At 37.1% G+C, this 22,792-nt stretch overlaps 1 protein-coding gene across 4 annotated transcripts in view; it reads left to right on the top strand.

Moving 5' to 3' along the window:
- The window catches only part of LOC130028043 (cytochrome P450 1A1-like), a 59,917-nt gene extending 37,368 nt beyond the window's left edge, over positions 1–22,549 (top strand). For all 4 annotated transcript variants that reach the window (XM_056118798.1, XM_056118795.1, XM_056118796.1 and 1 more), the window contains 6 exons: positions 3,321–4,159; positions 6,419–6,539; positions 10,310–10,399; positions 10,762–10,882; positions 15,484–15,570; positions 18,884–22,549. In XM_056118798.1, the coding sequence (XP_055974773.1) occupies positions 3,338–4,159; positions 6,419–6,539; positions 10,310–10,399; positions 10,762–10,882; positions 15,484–15,570; positions 18,884–19,166 (1,524 nt within the window). In that variant the 5' untranslated portion in view covers positions 3,321–3,337 and the 3' untranslated portion in view covers positions 19,167–22,549. The remainder of the gene's footprint in view (positions 1–3,320; positions 4,160–6,418; positions 6,540–10,309; positions 10,400–10,761; positions 10,883–15,483; positions 15,571–18,883) is intronic.
- Positions 22,550–22,792: the final 243 nt, after the last annotated feature.

Below are 22,792 nucleotides of genomic sequence, written 5' to 3'. Positions count from 1 at the left end.
AAAACACTGGCATTGCTCAAGTATTACACCTGATTCTGTGCTCAGGACTTATTCCTGCCAGTGCTCAGGGACCCATATGGAATGCCAGAAATCAAATTCAGGGTTGATTACATGCAAGGCAAACTTATATACACTGCTCTATCACTCTGGCCCATATATATATATATATATATATATATATATATATATATTGCTTTTTGGGTCATACCCAATGATGCACAGGGGCTACTCCTGGCTCATGCACTCAAGAATTACTCTGGGCAGCGCTCAGGGGACCATATGGGATGCTGGGAATCGAACCCGGGTCAGTTGCAATGCAAGGGCCTACCCACTGTACTATCACTCTAGCCCCATATATATTAATTTTTAAGTCAGCTACATTACCCTATTAGTTATTTATGATAGCATTTTAGAAATTGAGTCTTTTTTATTTTATAAGTTTATCACATACTCAATAAATAATGGTAGTTTAACCTTATGTTTTATTTTGGCCACACCCAACTACAGTCAGGGCTTACTTCTGGCTCTGTGCTCAGGAATAACTCCTGGTGTGGTTCAAAGGATAATATGCTGGACTAGAGATCAAACCTAAGTAAGCCAGTGGCATGCAAGGCAAGTGCTGAACTTACTACATCATCTCTCTGACCTTAGTTTTTCCCTTTCAAATTAGATTTATTTCACATCCCCCTTTTTGGGGGAGTCTAATTTCTCTTGTTAGGACTTCTGATGCTATATTGAACAGTAATGGAGACAGAACATTGTTACGGTACTCCTGATATTGAAGGAAAAATTCTGAGTGCCATCTCTTTTAACTCCAAAGTTAATTTCTTATAAAATAGTTTGAACAAAGATTATATATATATACATATATATATATATTTGGGTTCAAAACCAGAAGTTCACTCAGTGCTTCTTCCTGGGTCTGCTCAGAGATCACTGCTATCATGACTCAGGGGGATATGGTGTCAGGGATAGACCCAGCGCCAGCCATGTACAAGTACATTGTATTACCGACTGTATATCCCTCTGACCCCTGTTTCACTGTATTTTTTTTGTTAAGCTGGGAGGGTGAAACAATCAGATAACAAGTGAGAAAGATTTTCTCTGAGAGTCACTATTACAGATCATGGTGCTGAGGATGAACTTTTATTGTAGGCTTATATTGTATCTTTAATTTTAACGTTAGTGTTTTTTAACATCTTTCGTCCTCTGAATTGTGAAAAAAATTGTTTTCTCTTTGTAAGAATGCTTTTCACTTTAAGATAATTCTCTGTAAGTATAAAGGAAGACAATCTTAGTCTACGGAAAAAAATCAAATAGATCAGGGTATTTACATTGCTTAGTGAGTGTACTTTCCACCGATGGTACTTGTTTCAGTAAGTAATTGAGGAGAATGAGTAATTTTATTTTAAAGGAGAGAAGATACTGTATTTCACCTATAGTTTTTATAAAATGCATTATTTATTCAAAATATTCTGCTTGTTTGAGATAATAAGATGTCGCGCGGCCACGCGCTTCCAGAGCTGGGTTTTATAGTCTCTGAGTCTTGGCCGTTGATGGGATTACACAGCGCCAGGGGGCCAATTGGTGGGTGTGACCCCTGCCTACTGGAGTTTGGAGGATCTGGGTGGAGGATGCTCAGCCCTGATCCGAGCAGACTTGAAGATCTCAGCCCCGGGACCCTCATGCCTTTACCCGAATGTAACCTGCCCACATGGCAGAGTCTGGCAAACTCCCCGTGGCGTACCCCATATGCCAAATACCGGTAACAATGATGGGTCTCATTTTCCTAGCTCTGAAAGAGTCTTGAATATGGCACTTTTTAAAAAATCTCAGGGCTTGGATGAAGGAGACATTACTGGGGCCTGCTCGAGGCAATCAAAGAACAACAGGAAGGTCGTGATCGTGATTCTGCTTGTTTATGAAAATGTTTTGTTTCTTTGTTTAGGTTAGAAACAAACAAAATCAATAGGAAAGAATTGAACTCAAGGTTATATATCATGAAGATAATAGAAAAAGTAAAATAAGCCCTGAGGCCTCTCTTTAAGTTTTATTTATTTTACTTTCTACCTTATTTTTCAAACTTGCTTTCAGTTTCTCAAGGTCTCCTAGAGCATCAAAGTTTCCCAAATCTTATTCCCATTTTATGTATTTTTCAAACTGCTATCTTATATTTCTGTAGATCTAGCTGAAATTATTTTTTGTATTTCAAATTTCCTATTCCTAAAAGGGTCACTTGGGGTCAGTGATCAATCCTTGGTTCCGTCACTGGCCTCTGTGTGAAACAGGTTTATGTTAGCAGAATGACAGCTTCAGAAAAAAAACACCTTTACAAGCAGAAGGGAAATACAAGAATAGGCATGACAGATATCTACTAATTTTTTTGAAATTTATCACATGCTTCTTCATAATTATTTCCATTTGATGTTCAACTGGGTTCATACCATTGGGCACTCTAACACATTCAAACTTTTGGTCTTTTTTCTTTGTAGTTCCCACACTGAGTTCTGAGATTTGTTATTTTTAATGCTTGACATTGATGGAAGTGGAGGATGGTTCCGTAAATTTTGCTTGAAGAATTTTTTATTTTTTGAGTTAGTAGATGAGACTACCAGAATGCTCTCAAATTTGTTACAAGATGGAAATTCTCCAACTAAGGAGTATGAAATTTTCTTCCATGTAGAAAGATATTCCCTCAATTGGAAAAATAACTTATTTTAATCACCAGTGTTCTTCTATATTGAGTAACAACTATTTTTCATTCTATTATGTCAGTAACTGAAAAGATTTGGTTCTGATGTTTAAAAATAATAGAATTGGAATAAAGGTTCAGTGCAATTGGAAGAGTTTTGTTTGCCACAGTGGTGACTTTCTTGGATAAACGATCACTGTATCACTGTCGTCCCGTTGTTCATAGATTTGCTCAAGCGGGTGCCAATAATGTCTCTATTTTTCCCTGTCATGTGCTAGTGTAGCCCAATGGCGTTTTGGGGTCTCTTTTAGGGTCAGGAGAATGAGGACTGTCATTGTTACTATTTTTGGCATATCGAGTATGCTACCTGTAGCTTGCCAGGCTCTGCCCTGCTGGTTAAACAATAACTTTCAATTAACCTTAAAATGTACTTTAAAAAAATAATAGTGCTTAAAGAGAGAAAGATTACTTAGTCAATGCTTATAGTGATAGATCACTGTCACTGTCACTATCCTCTCATTGTTTATCGATTTGCTCCAGGGGGCCCAGTAACGTCTCCATTGTGACAACTGTTTCTATGTTTGGCATATCGAATAGTGATAGCTAATTTTCATATTTTCTGTTTTAGGTGCTTTATTCACCATCATGATATTCAACATGGCAGTCAATCCTGGAGATCTGAGCACTTCTTTCATCATTTTTGTGATAGTTTTTGTAATCGTAAAAGCCCTGGGGAGCAAGGGTAGAAAGCCGGGGTTTCCTCCAGGACCACGCTCCTTCCCCATCATAGGAAACCTTCTCCAGCTCGGAGACCATCCTTACCTTACATTTATGGAAATGAGGAAGAAGTACGGGGATGTCTTTCTTATCAAACTGGGCATGGTGCCTGTCGTGGTGGTGAATGGAATGGAAATGGTGAAGCAAGTACTACTCAAGGATGGAGAAAAATTTGCAGGCAGACCGAATATGCATACGTTTTCTTTCCTCGCAGAAGGCAAGAGCCTTTCATTTTCAGTCAACTATGGAGAGAGTTGGAAACTTCAGAAGAAAATTGCCTCTAGTGCTTTAAGAACTTTTTCTAAAGCAGAAGCAAAATCCTCCTCCAGCTCTTGCTTACTTGAAGAGCATGTCCTGGAGGAAGTTTCTGAACTCATAAACATTTTTGAAAAGTTGACTTCCGAAAACGGCAGCTTTGATCCCAGAAATGCTGTCACATGTGCCATAGCCAATATTGTCTGTGCCCTTTGCTTTGGCAAAAGGTATGATCACAGTGATGAGGAGTTTCTTAGAATAGTTAAAACAAATGATGACATTCTCAAGGCATCCAGTGCAGCTAATCCTGCTGATTTCATACCATGTTTCTGCTACCTTCCACTGCCAATTGTAAATGGTCCCCGGAAGTTTTATCGGGCCTTGAATCAATTTATTGCGTTGCATGTACGAGATCATTGCACTACATATGATAAGGTAAATATTAAAATTTTACACTACGATAAAATATTTGTGAAACACAGAAGATGATGGTAAAATAGATTTACCACTCAGAAGTTTGTACATGTTCTTCCTTGTTTATTTTACCGATTTTATCATAATAAATCTTATTCAAGCCATGAGTAAATGTAAAGTATTGTCAGTGAGATTATAAAGCAGTATCATTACTTCTCATTTCGGAATTTCCACCGCTCTAAAATAATGAGTTCTTGGAATTCCTCTAATATGTGTTTAAAGCACATAGTATTATTATGAAACTATCCATGATAGCTTTTATCTTACATAGTTTTACTTTCTTAGAGAACCAAACCAAATGACATCTGAGAACAAAACATCTCATACTTAAAATTATCAATATCTTTTTTAAATAGAGTTTTGAATAACTGTAAGGAATATTCTATTGAAAGCTTGTAATTACACTCATTATCCACATGATTTCCTGTGCTATTTAGAAATGAATTTTTAGATTGAAACACATATAAAAGTGTTGTAATTCTCCAGATGGCAAACAAGGATTTCTCTTTTGTGTGTTGATTTTATTTTATTTCCCTTTTAAATTATTTTTTATTGATAATCATACCAGTAACAATGATGGGTCTCATTCTCCTAAAGAGCCTTGAATATAATCTCAGGGCTAGGATGAAGGAGACGTTACTGGGGCCTGCTCGAGGCAATCGACGATTAACAGGATGATTTGTGATTTTGTGATTGTGAATCATGAATTAAAATTTTACAAAGATATTTATCATCAAGTTCCAGATGGATATTGTTCCAACACCAAACACTTCACTAGTGATAAATCGACTTTTCTTATGAAACTATTGAAATGTTTTGTTCACAATTAGAAGATAAACATAGTAGTAAGTTTTGCTTCTTGAAACAAGAAACTAGAATCAATTCTAGTTCTTTGGGTCAATTTAATGCAGTCACAGCATTAGGAGAAAAGACCGTGAAAAACTTGATGATTGAGCAAATGAAGAGTAAGGAACAGATTCTTCTCCAGTGAAAAGGAAAGGGCAGAGAATATGTTTCAAATAATCAAGCAGAAACTGTAAATCAATTAGAGCAAGTAAAACAATTTGTAAAGTTTATGAACTTTTCCTCCTAATCCCTCACCTACCCCAATCCCATTTCAGTCCTCAAAGTGATCAGAGTAAAATGCAGTATGTTTGGAAACCTCTTATTATATTGATTATGTAGCAGTTTATCCATAACAATCGATCCGCACTGTAGCACTGTCCTCCCGTTGTTCATCGATTTGCTTCAGGGGGCACCAGTAACGTTTCACAACAAATTGTGAGACTTGTTGTTACTGTTTTTGGCATATCGAATATGCCACGGAAAGCTTGCCAGGCTTTGACTTGCGGGCGGGATACTCTTGGTAGCTTGCAGGACTCTCCAGGAGGGACGAAGGAATCAAACCCAGGTCAGCCGCGTGCAAGGCAAACGACTTACTCGTTGTGCTATCACTATAGTCCAGTCTATCTAATTATTTCGAATATGCTTGGGTTGGGGGGGGGGTTGACTGGAGTGATAGCATAGCAGGTAGGGTGTTTGCCTTGCATGCGGCCAACCAGGGTTCGAGTCCCAGCATCCCATATGGTCCCCTGAGCACCACCAGAAGTAATTCCTGAGTGCAGGAGCCAGGAGTAACCCCTGTGCATCACCAGGTGTGATAAAAAATAATAATAATAATAAATGAAATATGCTTGTGGAGATAGTTATTCTTTTTGTTGATAGAGAGCATCTTTTTTTTCCTTTTTTTTTTTTTTCACTTTTAGTGTCATACCCAGCTATGCTCAGGGATTACTCCTGGCTGTGCACTCAAGAATTACTCATGGTGGTGCTTGGGGGAGCATATGGGATTTTGGGAATTGAACCCAGGTCGGCCGTGTGCAAGGCAAATGCCCTACCCACTGTACTATCACTCCAGCCCCAGAAAGCATCTTTAAAGAAATAGCTGAGCTCAATAATTTGATTTCCTAGCCTACACTCTTAAGATTAAATATTACCATTGATGAGCAAAACTAGCTATAAAATAAAAGTATAAAATAGCATGCTTAAATTCCTATGTAAATTAAGGTATGAAATAATATACTTCTTATATATATGCTTCATATTTATGTTAGTTTGCTTCATTTCAAGTTGCCAGAAAATACTACTCTTGCATGAAAATTATGTGCAATATAAAATGCAGATGAGAATGAATAATTATGCTACGGGTTTTCTCCTTAGGACCACATCCGAGACATTACTGATGCTCTTATTAGTACATGCCAAAACAAATATTCTTCCAAAAAAGCTACTTTAAATGATGATGAAGTCATAAGCACTGTGAATGACATCTTTGGAGCTGGTATGTGAGTGTATTCATCAATTTGTAAAGCAAGTAAAAATTAATTGAAATTTTTTTCTTAATCACTGATTATAATTTAGTTTCTCCCCTTTTAAAACTTTTCTTCTTTTAATTAATTTATTTATTTATTTTGCTTTTTGGGGATCACACTCGGCTATGCATAGGGGATACTCCTGGCTCTGCACTCAGGAATTACTCCTGACGGTGCTCAGGGGACCATATGGGATGCTGGGAATCGGACCCGGGTTGGCCACATTCAAGGCAAATGCCCTACCCACTTCCTATCACTCCATCCCCAAGAACTTTTCTTCTTTCAGTGTTGTTTCCTTCATGATTTTGATCTGATTGTTAAAGTATGTGATATTATGCCTTCCTTGCATATCATTCAGAAAACTTGATTTCCTTTTAACATTCTAAGCTGTGTTCAGGGGACCTAGGGTGTCATTCCTGAGTATACTTGCCAAAAAAGGTAGGGCAGTTCAATCCAGCTAGATGTGATCTGCCTTAGTCCTACAGTTCTGGAGATGACCAAACCAGGGCCACTGAGAAGTTCGGGAGTGGGGGCACCCCCAGATTACTCCATCAGTGCTTGGGGTGGGTACTTCAGGCCTTCCCTGGCTCCTAGGGGGCTCAGGTGGGCAAGGGTTTGAGCTGAGTTCTGGTATGTGCATTCATGTGCACTTGACCCATGAGTGGCCCTCTACCAAATATTTTCCTCTCACAAGTAGATTCTTGAGTTAATTACATTCCCAAATTCATGTGTATTAAAATTATTATTCACATATTCCTGGCCTCGCTCAGAAACACTTTTAATTCCCACATCAAACTCCTGGTTCCTTGTTCCAGTTATTGATATTTATTCTTCATTTGTGTAAATATTTCCCTTTTTGTTTTGATGTATGTTTGTAAAATTGTACTTACATTGTAATGCATTGCCATATTTCTTATCATGAATTTTGATTTATACAAATGCCATTGATATTTATAACTTAATCTAGTTTTAACTGTTTTTTCATGAAGTCCTATATTTTTTTCAATCTGACCATGATTTTCAGGAATAGCTATTATTTGCTACTTCTGGTAAGTATACAAACCCCAAGACATGTACCCGGGTATTTTATCTTCTACTGTTTCTAGGACAGACACCTGAGTTGTTCACAGCTCTAACCTGCGAAGATAGTGTTCAAAAGGAATATTTTGCTAAAATACAATGACCAACTTTATACTTCAATTTGTCTTTCTTTGAATTATGATCCTGTTCTAAAAAGAAGACTCTCTGTTTCACCTAAAAAAGACGAATTTCAAGTTTCTCAAATGTTACCAAAAACCTTTGCAAAATAATTTATTATCAACTTATACATCTACCATACTACTAGTATATTTAAAATTCATTATCGGTTTTTAAACACTTTTACTTTACTGATTTCTTACAGTTCCTGTAATATATTTGATGCACAAAGCGAATTCCCATTGGTAGAACACCACCAACTAAATATTAATGTTGTTCTTTATTTTTCAATTCTTTTTACTTATTTCTTCCTTTAATTCTTTTTTATTTCTTTGTATATATCTTTTTGAGACAAGGGTAGGTCATCCCAAAGCCCCTGTGCTCAATGGCTTGGGCCACTCCTGGTGATACTCAGGAAACAGGGCCTGATGGTTCCCAGTTTGGATCGAATGGTGGCGCTGTGGTGCCGGGAGCTTCCACGGCATCTCCCAGCCAACATAACAGATAACCAACAGTATTAGTCCATCATCCACGGCTAGCAGAGTCCACCAGATGGTGCTTAGAGGAATCTCCGGGACTACTCTGTGGGTAGTGATGCCAGGGAGCAATCTCTGGGCCCACATTTCTGACATTTGTGCTATCTTTTGAGTCCCTCTGTATTTTTTTTCTTCATTTTAAAAAGCATTTATTGACATTTGGGTTAATTCCCCCCCCCCGCCCCCAGGATCCTGCATAGATGCCCCTAAGTTTTCTTTGTAGGGCCATTTGCTCTCTATTAGAAATAGAAATAATCCATGATACTTTCTTTTCTTCTTATAAATATACCCCTTTAGCTCCCCTCTCCCACATCTATGTATTCATTATTTTAATAATTTTGTGAATTTCACAGATGCACTTGATACTTGTCATATAAATAATTTACCTAGCATTTATTTTGCCTAATTAATGTTAGAATTTGTTTGAGCACTGGAACCAAAGCATGAGATACTTTAGTATACCCATATATATAATATGGGTATTCATGTATGTATACATGAATATATATGTATATTCATATATATATATATATTCAGCAGATTTTCCAAATGAAATTCTAAGTCAGAAGAGAATGACATTCTATTTGCAAGCTACTAAGTTGAAAGACTTCCAGTAAAGGATGCTTCATTCAGCTAAGTTATCACCCACATTCAAAGGAGCAATAATGTGCTTTTCAGATAATAGAAGTTAAGAAAAGTCGTTCCCACTAACTAAATCTGTTATCTAAGAAATACCAATTTTTTCTTCAAAAGGAAGTTTAAAAAACTGCACTGAAAGTAGTAAGATATGTTTAAAAACATGCACGCATTAAAAAAAAGTTATTTTTGTTCTCTTTGTCTACAGTATGAAAGGAATTAGAAGTTGCTATACTAATTGAAGTAAATCAAAAAGAGGATAAACATTAATGATCTCACACATTTGGGGTGGACTTGGTGTATCATTGAACCCTTAAACTATATAAGGATTCACATTCTAGTAAAAAATATGACTAAAAGATAAAACTTAAAAATTATTTGAATAAAAGAATTACAAAATATATAAATCCTTTTCTCACCTAACCAACCTATATAACAGAATTTGTAATTGATTTAAAATAAGAATAATAAATTAGTAAAATATAAACTTCCACATGTGCCTACAATCTCATTAGGAATGCATAATATAATAGTTTATTACATGAAAATGGTGAACTCTAAACCACAGATTTTAGTGGATTAGAGGATCATTTGTTAATATTTGTAGTTCCATGTTTAACTTCTCAAATTGGTCCATAAGAAGACAAATGATTTTTCCTTTGATTATAGTCAGGCTCTCATAAATTATTATAAGGTCAATTTTTAGGTAATCTACTAAAATATATGTAGGTTAAATCTTTAATACAAAACAAATTTACAATGATTAAAAATATGAATCCCGTTATTTATTCAGATAGTCCTAGCTTTTGAGATAATGTTCAGGGCTTTACAACATGCGCAACATGGGTTTTCATGTATTATTTATACCTTTTATGTGTCCTTGGGGGGCTAGACATAGATTAAAACATCCCAAATACCCCATTTTTGTAGTCCGTACTCTAGACAATATGGTTAACAGCTTCATTTGTATAACTTACATTTTAGGGTAATTTCTTTTAGTATAAAATTTTGCTATAAATCTTATGTATTGAAAATGATAAAAGACACTGAATCTGTTAGAAATGTTCATGCTTTTTTCCATGGTGATTCAACGAAATTACATTCCCACTAAGAATGCATAGGACTTTCAGTTTCTCACCAACTTTGCCAACATTTGTTGATATCTGTAATCTTCTAAGTGGCTAGCCTTACAAATAAGAGGTAATGCCTATATTTTCAAATAAATTTTAATGTGTTGCTATTTTAGTGTGATTTTATTCATGTGTGGTCATATTTAGGACCCATTCGTAATTCTTAGTATTCAAATATGAAATAAAATAAGCTATTTTTCTAAATTTTTACATGATATTTTATCTCATTTATTTTTTTAGGATTTGAGACAGTATCAACATGTCTATATTGGAGTTTCCTTTATTTGATACAGTATCCAGAAATCCAAGTCAAAATTCAAGAAGAAATTGGTAACATGCTTTCAGCAGAAAATATAATTCTTACAATTATTCTTATAATTATTTTTCGAATTGTAGCAGTGTCTGTAGCACTGTCCTCCCTTTGTTCATGATTTGCTGGAATGGGCCCAGTAATGTCTCCATTGGGGGAGACTTGCTGTTACTGTTTTTTGGCATATTGGATATGTCATGGGGAGCTTGCCAGGCTTTGCGGTGCAGGCGAGATACTCTTGGTAGCTTGCCAGGCTCTCCGAGAGGGGTGGAGGAATTGAACCCGGGTCACCCCAGTCAGCCGCATGCAAGGCAAATATCCTACCCTCTGTGCTATCGCTCCAGCCCATTTTTTAAATTAAATTTAAAAAAGTTTATTTCAGGTGCAAAAATTGGACTGAGGTTGCCCAGATTTGAAGACAGGAAATTTTTACCCTATACAGAAGCCTTCATTACTGAAGTATTCAGACATGCTTCCTTTATTCCTTTAACTATTCCTCATTGGTAAGTTATGACACTTCTTTGAAACAGCAACCAGCTGGCGGTTGGAAAAGAGGAATCTTAGACATTAGAATACATTAGGTGCTTTAAGGTTTCTATACATTGATATTATAGAATAACATTTAAAGTAATATTTTATTTTAAAATCCTCTGATGAAATGCTTTCAGAAAAAAAACGACATATTGTGTAAATATTTTTTAGAACTAAGCAGTATCATTAACTTTCATTTTTATGTACTAATGAAGGAAAGAGAAGAATAGAAAAATTCCAAACAATAGATAATCCACCTGATATTTAATTACCGAATGTCATTCAAACTCACTTAACTTCTTCCTATCAGCAACCATATTTGCTCATGTGATTTTATTTTTAGTAACTTAAGGTTTACTTATCACTTGGTTAGAGATATCAGTGTTGCAACAAATATATTAAACGCAATGTTTATTTATAGATATTTCCAAATTTACTGAACCTCATGCCAGATAGCAGATCACCCATGATTGTCAGTATAGATTAAGTAGATAAGCTTTTAAAAATATGTACATGGAGAACAAGCGTTCTGATAGTTTAAAATGCTCTTATTTCATGTAATTAAGATAAAAATTAAATTCTCTGAGCTTTTTTTTCAATCTTTAAAGTAAAAACAAACAAAAAAGGAACTGTCTCTCACACAGGAAGTTGTCATACTCATTTGAAAATTGATACAGCAATATGTAGGGTGTGGAGTAGCATGTAGCTGAGCTCTTAAAAGTCTAAATAATTAACTGAGGAAAGTCAAGATGAGACAATGCCTTTCCGGTTTGTTCTATCTGTATTCACATATGATGCATCTATTTATGATGTCTTCTGCCCTTTTGATCATCTTTCTCTTGAATCACTTCTATTTTTAATTTTTTTTTGGTTTTAATCATGATCATATATTTTTTTTAAAATAATCCTTCCATACCTATGAGTTTTATAAGGTGATTTAAAGTGCTTCATAAAGGCATATGATCTATATCTTTACTAAATAATCAGTAGCAGGAAAGCCATGCCACATTTACCAATATTATTAAGATGGCATGAGATTAATCAATTGTGTAGGGTTCTAAAAGCAAATATCAAAGGCCGGATAGAGAGCAGAGGAAGTAGACAATTGTACTACGTGTAGCTGTGGTTCAGATCCCAGGACCCCAGCCCCCCAGCCCCTGAGAACTGCCAAGAGTCAATTCTGAGCTCAGAACCAGGAATAACTCCTCAGAACTGTTGGATAAAGCCCAAACACTTCAAACATTTCCCCCCTCCCTCAAAAAAAATAACAAACAAATCAAGAACAAATTTGAAACAGCATTGACGGGGGGAAATATGTCTTGGGACATAAGGGTTTGTTTTATTATTGAAAATGAAAAAATAATGTATTCAAAAGAAAAATAAAAAAACGTTTTGGCCAATTATAGTAGAGGGAGTCAAAAAAATGTTCCCAACATAAAAGGTAGCTAGATGTGTTGTTTAAGACTATTCTATTCTGGGGGCTAGAGTGATAGCACAATGGGTAGGGCGTTTGCCTTGCACATGACTGACCCGGGTTTGGTTCCCAGCATCCCGTATGGTTCCCTGAGCACAGCCAGGAGTCATTCCTGAGTGCATGAGCCAGGAATAACCCCTGTGCATCGCCGGGTGTGACCCAAAAAGCAAAAAAAAAGAAAGAAAGAAAGAAAGAAAGAAAGAAAGAAAGAAAGAAAGAAAGAAAGACTATTCTATTTTTTCCCACCTGAAGTTGATTGCTTTCCACTCAAAACAACAGAAAATCAAAAAGAAATCAGGTTAGAATGAATTAGCAAAGTAAAATGGTTATTAGATAATTTTATGAAAAGTCAGCAAAAGTTTTGCTCTTACATATTACGCACTCATGAGAGAACAAACTGTACTCTGATAAATATGTGTTGCATATTTTCTCCTTAGAAGATATAGTGCAGAGTTAAGATACTTGTCCTGCATGTGGTCAACCTAGGTTCTATCCCCAGCACTGCATATAGTCCCAGGAGTTATCCCAGGTCACAGTCAGGAGCAAGCCTTGGTACCACCAGGTGTCGCCCCCAAACTAAACAATAGAAAATGCAAGTTTTTAAAGAATTATCCAAGTCAAAGTTACTCCTAGTTGGATTTTAGACACACTGTGTTCTAGCACAAATACCACCACCAGAGTTCCCAGGTTCCCTCCTAAACAATTCCCTCCAACCTGACACCTAGACAAGCACAATTTTAAGTTTTTTTGTTAAAATTTGGATCTTATGTTTTCACCATTGTTGACTCTATGGCTTGGATATTTAGCTGTGCCACTCCTTTATACCACTGAAGTTCCAGTACCCTCTTTTTTTTTTCTTTTTGCTTCAAACTCGCTGATGCACAGAGGTTACTCCTGGCTCTGCACTCAGGAATTACTCCTGGCAGTGCTCGGGGGACCATATGGGATGTTGGGAATCGACCCAGGTCAGCCGCGTGCAAGGCAAATGACCTTCCGCTGTGCTATCGCTCCAGCCCCACCAGTACCCTCTTGACCCCTGTCCCTACCCCGTTACTTCCTGTCTGTCTCTTTTTCCCCATTCGGTTTCTCTTCTTCTCCTTCCTTGTCCTTCCTATACTCTGGGTTCAAGGGTGATCTAGGCATCCATGTTTAAAACATTGCATTTCCTCATCTAGTTGTTCCAAATGCCATATATAAGTGAGATCATCCTATATTTATCCTTCTTCTGACTTACTTCAGTTAACAAGACTGTCGACTTTCTTCCAGTTCCAACCACATTGCAAGAAATTGCATGATTTCATCATTCCTTAAAGCTGTGTAATATTTAATGCGCATCTTCACAATCCACTTACAAAGTGTCCAATGATTTAAAAAATAACAATTTTTATATAAATACTTCCATATATCAATTTTCAGGAATGGATGTAGAGAATTGTAATTATTATATTTATCTGTTGAATCCTTTATTAATATTGTCACTTTTAGATTTTGATATCAGTAAAGCCAAATTTTGTGTCAGTGTTCTATAAGATAGGGGCATTCAATTTTTTTTATTTAGAAAAGGATTTTAGCAAGTGAATCCGTGAGAGAGTATATGAACACGAGTATATGGACGACAGTGGCTGACCATAGAAAGATGTCAGCCTTCCCCACAAATAGGTTCTTTCCTACATGTCCTTCCTCTTTGTTGAGTTTGTGAGGCACTCAATAAACAATGTTTGTGTTTTTTTTTCCAAAATTTACTCTCAGTTGCAAGACAAAGTGCAGGAGAGATTGGAAGATGGTTCGGTGGCTCACAGGTGCCTTCAGCAATGCAAGATATGAGGCTAAAGAAGAGAATGTTTGTCCTAGTAGCAATTTAAAAAATGTATTTTCTTTTCACAACCCTTAAGATGCAATTTAGAGAGCCCAAATAACTTTAGTCAACAAACATATCAACTAAATGCCACACAGTAGATAAGAGATTTGCCTACATTCCATTGTTAGCAGTGCCCAGATTTCAGATTTTGTTTTCAATGATGTTGTTCCTTTTACCCAGGACTGAAAGATATTATGTTTTCCTTTTCTTATGAGTTAATAAAGTTTAAAAACATATTGAGTACAAAGAAACTATCTTATAATTTCCTTAATCACAAATCACAAATCACAAATCATCCTGTTATTCGTTGATTGCCTAGAGCAGGCCCCAGTAATGTCTCCTTCATCCTAGCCCTGAGATTATATTCAAGGCTCTTTAGGAGAATGAGACCCATCATTGTTACTGGTATTTGGCATATTTGGTACACCACGGGGAGTTTGCCAGACTCTGCCGTGTGGGCAGGCTACATTCAGTTTGTCCAAAGTAGGAATGAGATAATAAGATGTCATAATAAGATGTCGCGCGGCCGCATTTGCCGTTCTGGGTTCCGGGAGCTGGTTTTTATAGTCTCTGAGTCTTGGCCGTTGATGGGATTACACGGTGCCAGGGGGCCAGGTGGTGGGTGTGAACCCCGCCTACTGGAATTTGGAGGATCTGGGTGGAGGATGCTCGGCCCCAATTCGAGTAGGCTTGGAGATCTCGGCCCCGGAACCCGCGTGGCTTTGTCCCTCTCCCAGTACCTTCATGTGTGTGGGGAGTGGTCTCAGCATGGTGATGGCTGGTCCTGGAGGTCTTGGGCTGCCGGAACCCTGGTTGGGGCAGGGAGGAAAGCTCAACCCTCTCCTCTCCAAGGAGCCCTGGCAAGGACAGCCAGGCGCTGGGGCAGGAGACTGCACTGTTCTCTTCCTTAATAGTGTCTTGATATTTTTTCAGGCTCATTCTGTCATAGAAATAATGTGACAGTTTTCTGATGAGATTTAAATTCAATAATGTCTTGAGTATATTAAATGCTAAGTATTCAACCTTTATTTAACAATTAATTAATGTAACAAAATAGTAAATTACTAGTTTAGTAGTAGATGAAAGCTGTTTTAATTGGTAACAAAATGAAGATTTATAAAGATGCTATGTATGCCTAACTGTAGTTTTAAAAGATGTTTAAAAAATGTTTGGGATTTGTGGGAAACAGTTTTGGGATAAATTTTTGAGGACACACTTTAATGTTGTAATTTGCTTCCTAGTACTACAGTAGACACTACTCTGAGTGGATATTTCATTCCCAAGAAAACTTGCATCTTTATCAATATGTATCAAGTAAATCATGATGAGTAAGTTGCCAAAATTATTCCTTGGATAAATATTTCTTAGTAGCTTATTTATTATTTATTAATCTGAGAATGACTACATTCTTCTTACTTTGTTTTGGGCCACACAGGACAATATTCAGGGTTTACTCCTGACTGTACTAAGGCATCAGTTCTAGTAGACTTTGGGGGTAGGGCACATGGGATGCCAGGGATAAAATCAGGGTTGACTGAATGCAAGGCAAGTCCCCTGCCACTGCTCATATCTCCAGTCCCCAAGTCTGTATTCTTCTTAACCAAACTTAATTCTGTTTTTCTTGAAAGAAGTTGAAATATATTCAATCATATCTTTTCACTTATAAGTGGAAGAATAGCACTGTAGCACTGTCCTCCCGTTGTTCATGGATTTGTCCGAGTGGGCCCAGTAACGTCTCCACTGTGAGACTTGTTGTTACTGTATTTGGCATATCGAATACATCACAGGTAGCTTACCAGGCTTTGCCGTGCGGGAGAGATACTCTCAGTAGCTTGCTGGGCTCTCCGAGAGAGGTGGAGGATCGAACCCGGCTCGGTCGGCCTGCTGCACGCAAGGCAAATGCCCTGCTGCTGTGCTATCACTCCTGGCTGGCTAGGTGGGACCACTGACCCAAAAAGCAAAGAGAGAGAGAGAGAGAGAGAGAGAGAGAGAGAGAGAGAGAGAGAGAAGAGAGATAGAGACGTTGGGACCAGAGTGATAGCACTATGAGGAGGGCTCTCGCTTTGCATGCAGATGGCCCAGGGTTTGACCCCCAGCAGCCTTATAGGGTCCCCCATGCACAGCCAGGACTGATCCCTGAATGCAGAGCCAGGAGCAAGCAATCCCTGAACATCTCATGGTGTGGCCCCAAATTCAAAATAAATGACATTTCCCCTTCCCCCATGCTCCAAACCAAACTCCCCTCTCCCAGGAGGACCGGAGCCGTGGAAGAATATCCTGATATAAATTTTTTCATTGTTAACCTAGTTTCAGAAGTGGAATCATCAGTGTACATGTAAAGCTGATAATTTCAAAGGTTCACTCTCTGATGATCTAGTCAATGATATTATGAAATGAAACCTGAAAATCTCCTATGAAATAGAAGCTATTGTTATTTATTTTTTTCTTTTTATTTTCTTCTACCCAATAGCTAGATCAGTTCCTGGGACTACTGTATTAAAGAAGATCACCCTTTTAGAATTGGACAGGCTAACATGAAGTTGTCTCATTCAGTGTAAAGTAAGAAAGATAATTGATGAGGGAATGATGGCAACTATAGCTCATAGTTATTGACCTCTAATACGTTGAATACAAAATCTTGAAATATCTGATTCTCCCTTAATCTCAGAAATAACCTTAAGAAGTGGTGCTATGGCTGTCATGATTCCAATCACAGATTCTAATTTCATAGTTTTCAACCAGATAAAAGAATTATCTAAGATCACCAGTTCAACGGGTAGCATAAATAGGACTCACTTCTTACAGTGTAAATCACATTCCATGGAAATAAGATATCCCATACAGTCACAGTTTGATGTCTCCAGTAAACTGAGCGAGTCTGCACCCTTATGTATGCAGAGTATGCTGTGCGGGTTTCCCATTTGCACGCAAGATCTCATCAGAACTATTCATGCCTCATTTTAGGGAGCAAAATGTTTATGTTCTATGCCCAACAAGACTTTTGCCATCCTATAGATTGTACAAAATGTTAGTTTATACTGCATGGGCAGTCCCATTGCAAAACTTGTTCTCAGAAAAATTGGTCTCTATACCTGTGGCCCAATTACATAAAACTAAGTACTTTTGTTGCTCAGGGCTTAGTCCTAGTTCTCTCCTAAGGGGTCAGTCCTGGTGGGCTCAGGGGAACATATGGGGTGCTGGAGGTTAAACCCATGTGAGTTTTATCTTTTTGATCACAAAATGAAGCATTATAAAATATTAAGAAAATGAATTCATCAGCATGGATTTATAGCACTTGTTTTTAGTTCATGTAATACCAAGTATATCCCAGTATTCTAAGAATATGTCACTATGGAGCAAGAGAGATAGTACACTGGGCAGGGTGCTTGCCTTGAGGACGGCTAACCAGGGTTCAATCCAGGGCACTCTTTATGGTCTTCAGAGCCCTACTAGGAGTGATCCCTGCACTTCAAGCCTGGAGTAAGACTTAAGAACTGCTGGATATGACCTGCAAACTAAACGAACTTCAGTACCAATTAAGCAGTGGGAATTATCCAAAAATACAGGAATTGCCCCTGTTGAATAATGAAGAGAATAATGGAGCTGTATCTAGTTCAACCTTGTAAACTGTTTACAGTCTAGAAACTGGCACAATGATTTTAGTTCTTTCTCTTATAAAATAGAACTTGTAAATGCAGATATTCATTTGGACTCTTTTGTTTTTTAAACATTAGAAACAATGAACTATTTTTAAAAGACTCAAAGCAAAGCAAAACTTATTGTAGAACTCTGTGATCTCTGGTATAGAGGAAAACTTTTTTTCTAGGAAAAGGATAACAATACCCAAAATAATACAGTTCTTTTCAAGTCAAATGGAGCCCTGATTTATAGCTGCGTATGTCTAAGGAATGCTAGGTTTAGTTATCTTAGACAAAGTATGAGAGTGAAATCACCAAAAGGTGGTAGATGAACTGAAAATCAGATATACAGCATTCTGGAAACTGTGGGCATCCATCCCACAGTGTCCATCCCCAGAGATTCTTTCTGGGATTGGACTCTACTATATGCTGTTACGGGAGAACTGTTTCCTAAAATTTTTGAGGGGTATGACTCAGATACACTTCCTATTCCCACTCATTTTTCTTGAAGAAGAAGAAAAAACATGGTTATTGATTTTGTTTATATGAAAATGTTAGGATGTTCTTATGATGCTTTTGTGGAACTCTATTTTTAAATAATTAAAATCTTAAAATAAATACTAACTTATTAATGAATTAATTAAGTTTCATTTTAATATTAATTATAACTTTGTTAAATCTTTATGGTAACTAAAATGAATATATTAACAGAAAAACTAAAAAAGTGTATAAAGTTTCTATGTATCTTTATTATTATTAATAATATACATCATGTATCATACAGGTAATGTACATATTATATGACACACATTAAATAACATATTCAATGTGTATGTTACATACTTGCTGTGTATAGTACATTTTATATAAATTTACAGAGGTTGTTCCAAAATCTAATACATTACATGCAAAGCAAAATTAGGGTAAAGGTGAATGTTACCATTTTAGCAAAAGTGATGAAATGCTTTCTTCTTAAACTTTTATTCTTGACTATTTTATACAGAACAGTTTGGGACAATCCCGATTTATTTAAACCTGAAAGATTTCTAAACGATGACGAACAACTGAATAAAAACCTCGTTGATAAAGTTTTGATATTTGGAATGGGAATCCGGAAGTGTCTTGGAGAGGATGTTGCTAGAAATGAATTATTTATCTTCATCACCGCAGTTCTGCAAAAGCTCAAACTGAAGAAACGCCCTGGAATTCAACTTGACCTGACACCAATGTATGGTCTATCCATGAAGCCAAAGCCCTACCAGCTCCTTACAGAATCTCGTGCCTAACTAAGCCACTAGGAGTGAATACTAATCTAACCTGACTTGCAACCATAGAAGAAAATGATACCAGTAATAAGTTTGCATAGAATATAAAAACCAAGTGCAGACATAATAAGGGGACCACCTGCAAGTAAAGGAAAGAAGTCTCATAAGAAACCAAACTTGATGATCCGTTTATGTTAAACTTCCAACTTCAGAAACCGAGAGAAAATAAATTCCTATCATTTAAGCCAGACTTAAGCCAGACTGTGGTATTCTACTGTGGTAAACAATCAAACTAATACAGTTATAGAATAACTATTAAAAGCTATTGGTAATACTCTTTGAAAGTTAAATTCTCAATGTGGAAACATTTCAGAAAACGTATTTCCAAAGTATAAAAATGCAATTTGAAGAAATTTCTACTCCTATCCCTTTTTCCTCTTCTCTAAATCTGGCACAACATGAAATAACCTCTTGTTGGGCTATGCGTGCAGTCACACTAGGTTTGGAAGGCCCCTCACCACATATGTTCCTCAACTACAATCAGGGGTCACTCCTGAGCACACAGACTGGAATAGTCCCCTAGTATGCTGGAGGAGGCCCCGTAACACTCTGGTGCTGAAGGTAAATCCAAGCCGTTTCCCTGAAACCTCTTAAATACTTTATTTCCTAGACCACTGTAGCAGGAGCGATAACACAGCGGATAGGGCGTTCGCCTTACACGCGGCCAACATTGCCGACCCAAGTTCGATTCCTCCGCCCCTCTCGGAGAGCCCGGCAAGCTACCAAGAGTATTCCATATGCCAGACACAGTAACAACAAAGTCTCCAATGGAGATGTTACTGGGCCCGCTCGAGCAAATCGACGATCAACGGGAGGGCCTTTACCTTTACCTTTACCTATACCACTGGATACAATTATGTTTGGCCTTATACTAACTCCTATGTTTACACCCAATGTAAGTATTTGCTACTATTTGAAGCTGGCATAAAGGGGTGGCCAGAGACCCTTTGCCTTTCTGACTCAAACCACTGCTGTCATTCCTTCCCTTCCATGCTCATAATGGTGCAGTGGCACTTGGCATATGATCACATGGGCCAACGTTGAATTACATCATGCTTCATTATTCTTGTAAAAGATCTGAATGAGATAAGCTTTAAATGATATGATTCACTTTATAAAGCATGTGATAGAGCAGTGTGATGGGTGGAGAAATGACCTAATATTTAAGTTTGGGATGCCAATCTGCAAAGATCACGGTCCTCCCGTTGTTCATCGATTTGCTCGAACGGGCCCAGTAACGTCTCCGTTGTGAGACTTGTTGTTACTGTGTTTGGCATATTGAATACGTCACGGGTAGCTTGCCAGGCTCTGCCGAAAAGTTTGTTAAATTCACTTGAACCACATTTTTTAAAAAAATTGTGTAAGTGTCTCCAACTATCACCATATTCTGAAGAACTAGAAACTGAGACTTCAGCATGCCAAGTGTAGTAGATATATAATTTAGTATATACTAACATGTTATAGAAAAAAGGAACAATTAATAATATACATTTGCCAAGATAATAGCTAGCACTATATACATTAATAAGCTTAAAGTGGATAAGGAACATGAAATGGCTGGTGAAACTGAAAGCATGAGACCTAAACTATAGCAAGCAAACTTACAAAAATGTGCCTATCTTGTTACTTTATGTTCCCCAGATGAATGCAATCACCCAAGAATGGCCGAGATTAGTACCAGGAATTTTACTCCATGGCTTGGAGGCCAGCCACACATCTAGGGGGAAAGGGAGCTCAGATAGAGAAGGGAGCACCAAATAAAAGGTGTTGGGAGGATCCTCCGAGGATGGGAGAAGCATGCTGAAAGTAGACTATAGACCAAACACGATTGCCACTCAATGCCTCTTTTGTAAACCACAACACCCAATAGGAGAGAGAGAGAGAGAGAGCAAAAGGGAATGCCCTGACACAGAGGCATGGTGGGATGGGGAGGATGGGGGGTGGGAGGGATACTGGGATTTGTGGTGGTGGGAAATGGGCACTGGTGGAGGGATTTGACCATTGTATAATTGAAATCCAAGCACAAAAATTTGTAAGTCTACAACTGTACCTCATGATGTCTCACTAATAAAAATTTTTTTTAAAAAATGTGCCTATCAAGGAGGCCAGTGAGATTGGAAGGGAATCTAGGGACACTGGTGGAAGGAAGTTGACTCTGGAGCTTGGGGGATGGTACTGAAACATTGGATTTCTGAAACTCTGATGAACACCTTAGGAAGTCATGGTGACTTGATGAAAAGTGAAAATAAGAATAAATGGATGGTGAAAAACTATTTCAGATGGAAGATTTAAGGCGAACTGGAGTTCGAAGGACTTTCCTCTCTGGGGTCTAATTCGAATGAAGGACAACATCTAGAGAAAAGTGGCTCTTAAGAGATTAATAAGCATCTCTAGCAGCAACTGGCGATGGTAGCAGAGAAATGAGAAAATTCAGGAGTAATGAGAGTTTGACTCTTCCTTTCCAAAATTTAAATAAATGCAATATTATGTTTACAAATAAACAACTTAGATTGCTTGTTCTTTTTTTTTTGGTATTAGTTTTGGAAATTAATGATATTATTTGCATGACAGTCTAACTGAAACTAGTTTTATATTTTTTTAAAAAATAAGAAACTCTCGGGGCTGGAATGATAGCATACCGGGTAGGGCATTTGCCTTGCACATGGCCGACCCAGGTTCAATTCCCAGCATCCCCCGGGCACCACCAGGGGTAATTCCTGAATGCATGAGCCAGGAGTAACCCTTGTGCATCACCGGGTGTGACCCAAAAAGAAAAAAGAAAAGAAAAGAAAAGAAACTCTCAAATCAAGGCTGAAGAGATAGTAGACTGGGTAGGGTAGTTGCTTTGCATGGGACCAATGCAGATTTGATCCCCTGCATCTCATATGATTTCCTTCACACCACCAGGCGTGATCCTAAGGGCAAAGGCCAGAGTAATCCTTGAGAGTCACTAGGTATAAGGGCCCCTCCAAAGAAAAATAAATAAATAAATAAATAAATAAAACTCTCCACTAATCTATTTACTTAATTAAAGGTTGATGAAAATACTACAGAAATTTTATTATCTTTTCATTGCTACTTTTCAAAAAAGATCTGTCATTTTCCCTTGCTTTATTGACAATAATCAGATATGATTCTGTAATTATTGTAATCCATTTATTATAAAACACTTTATGGTAATCCATTGATTATAAAAGACTAATGTTCACTTTTACTGTATAATTAAATTATATGTTATTGGGATGTATCTTGTAACTTGTAAGTTTGCATTTATGTATTCTTAGAAGAATGAATGAAATAAAAAAAAGCAAAGATAAAAGGTAAATAAAAGGAACTTTTGTTTATCAATATATAAAGCTATTTTTAATTTTATGTATTTGCTTATCCTCACCTAATAATTTATTTTATGATATTTAATCAGAAGCAACAGTGGAGCAAAATATTATAGCAAACAATTTACTTCATTTTAAACAGTCATCTAGAAATTATCCACGGAATTCGTTGTGACTTATGCAGTTGATAATATAGGCATAAATAAATCAGTATTGATCCAGGTGATGTTCATAAAGTCCATGTATATGGAACAA

This window comes from Sorex fumeus, unplaced genomic scaffold (genome assembly GCF_029834395.1).
Source record: "Sorex fumeus unplaced genomic scaffold, SorFum_2.1 ptg000038l, whole genome shotgun sequence".
In the NCBI taxonomy this organism is placed as follows: Eukaryota; Metazoa; Chordata; class Mammalia; order Eulipotyphla; family Soricidae; genus Sorex; species Sorex fumeus.
Note: the sequence above shows the minus strand (reverse complement) of the source record. Positions and strands in the feature narration are given on the sequence as shown.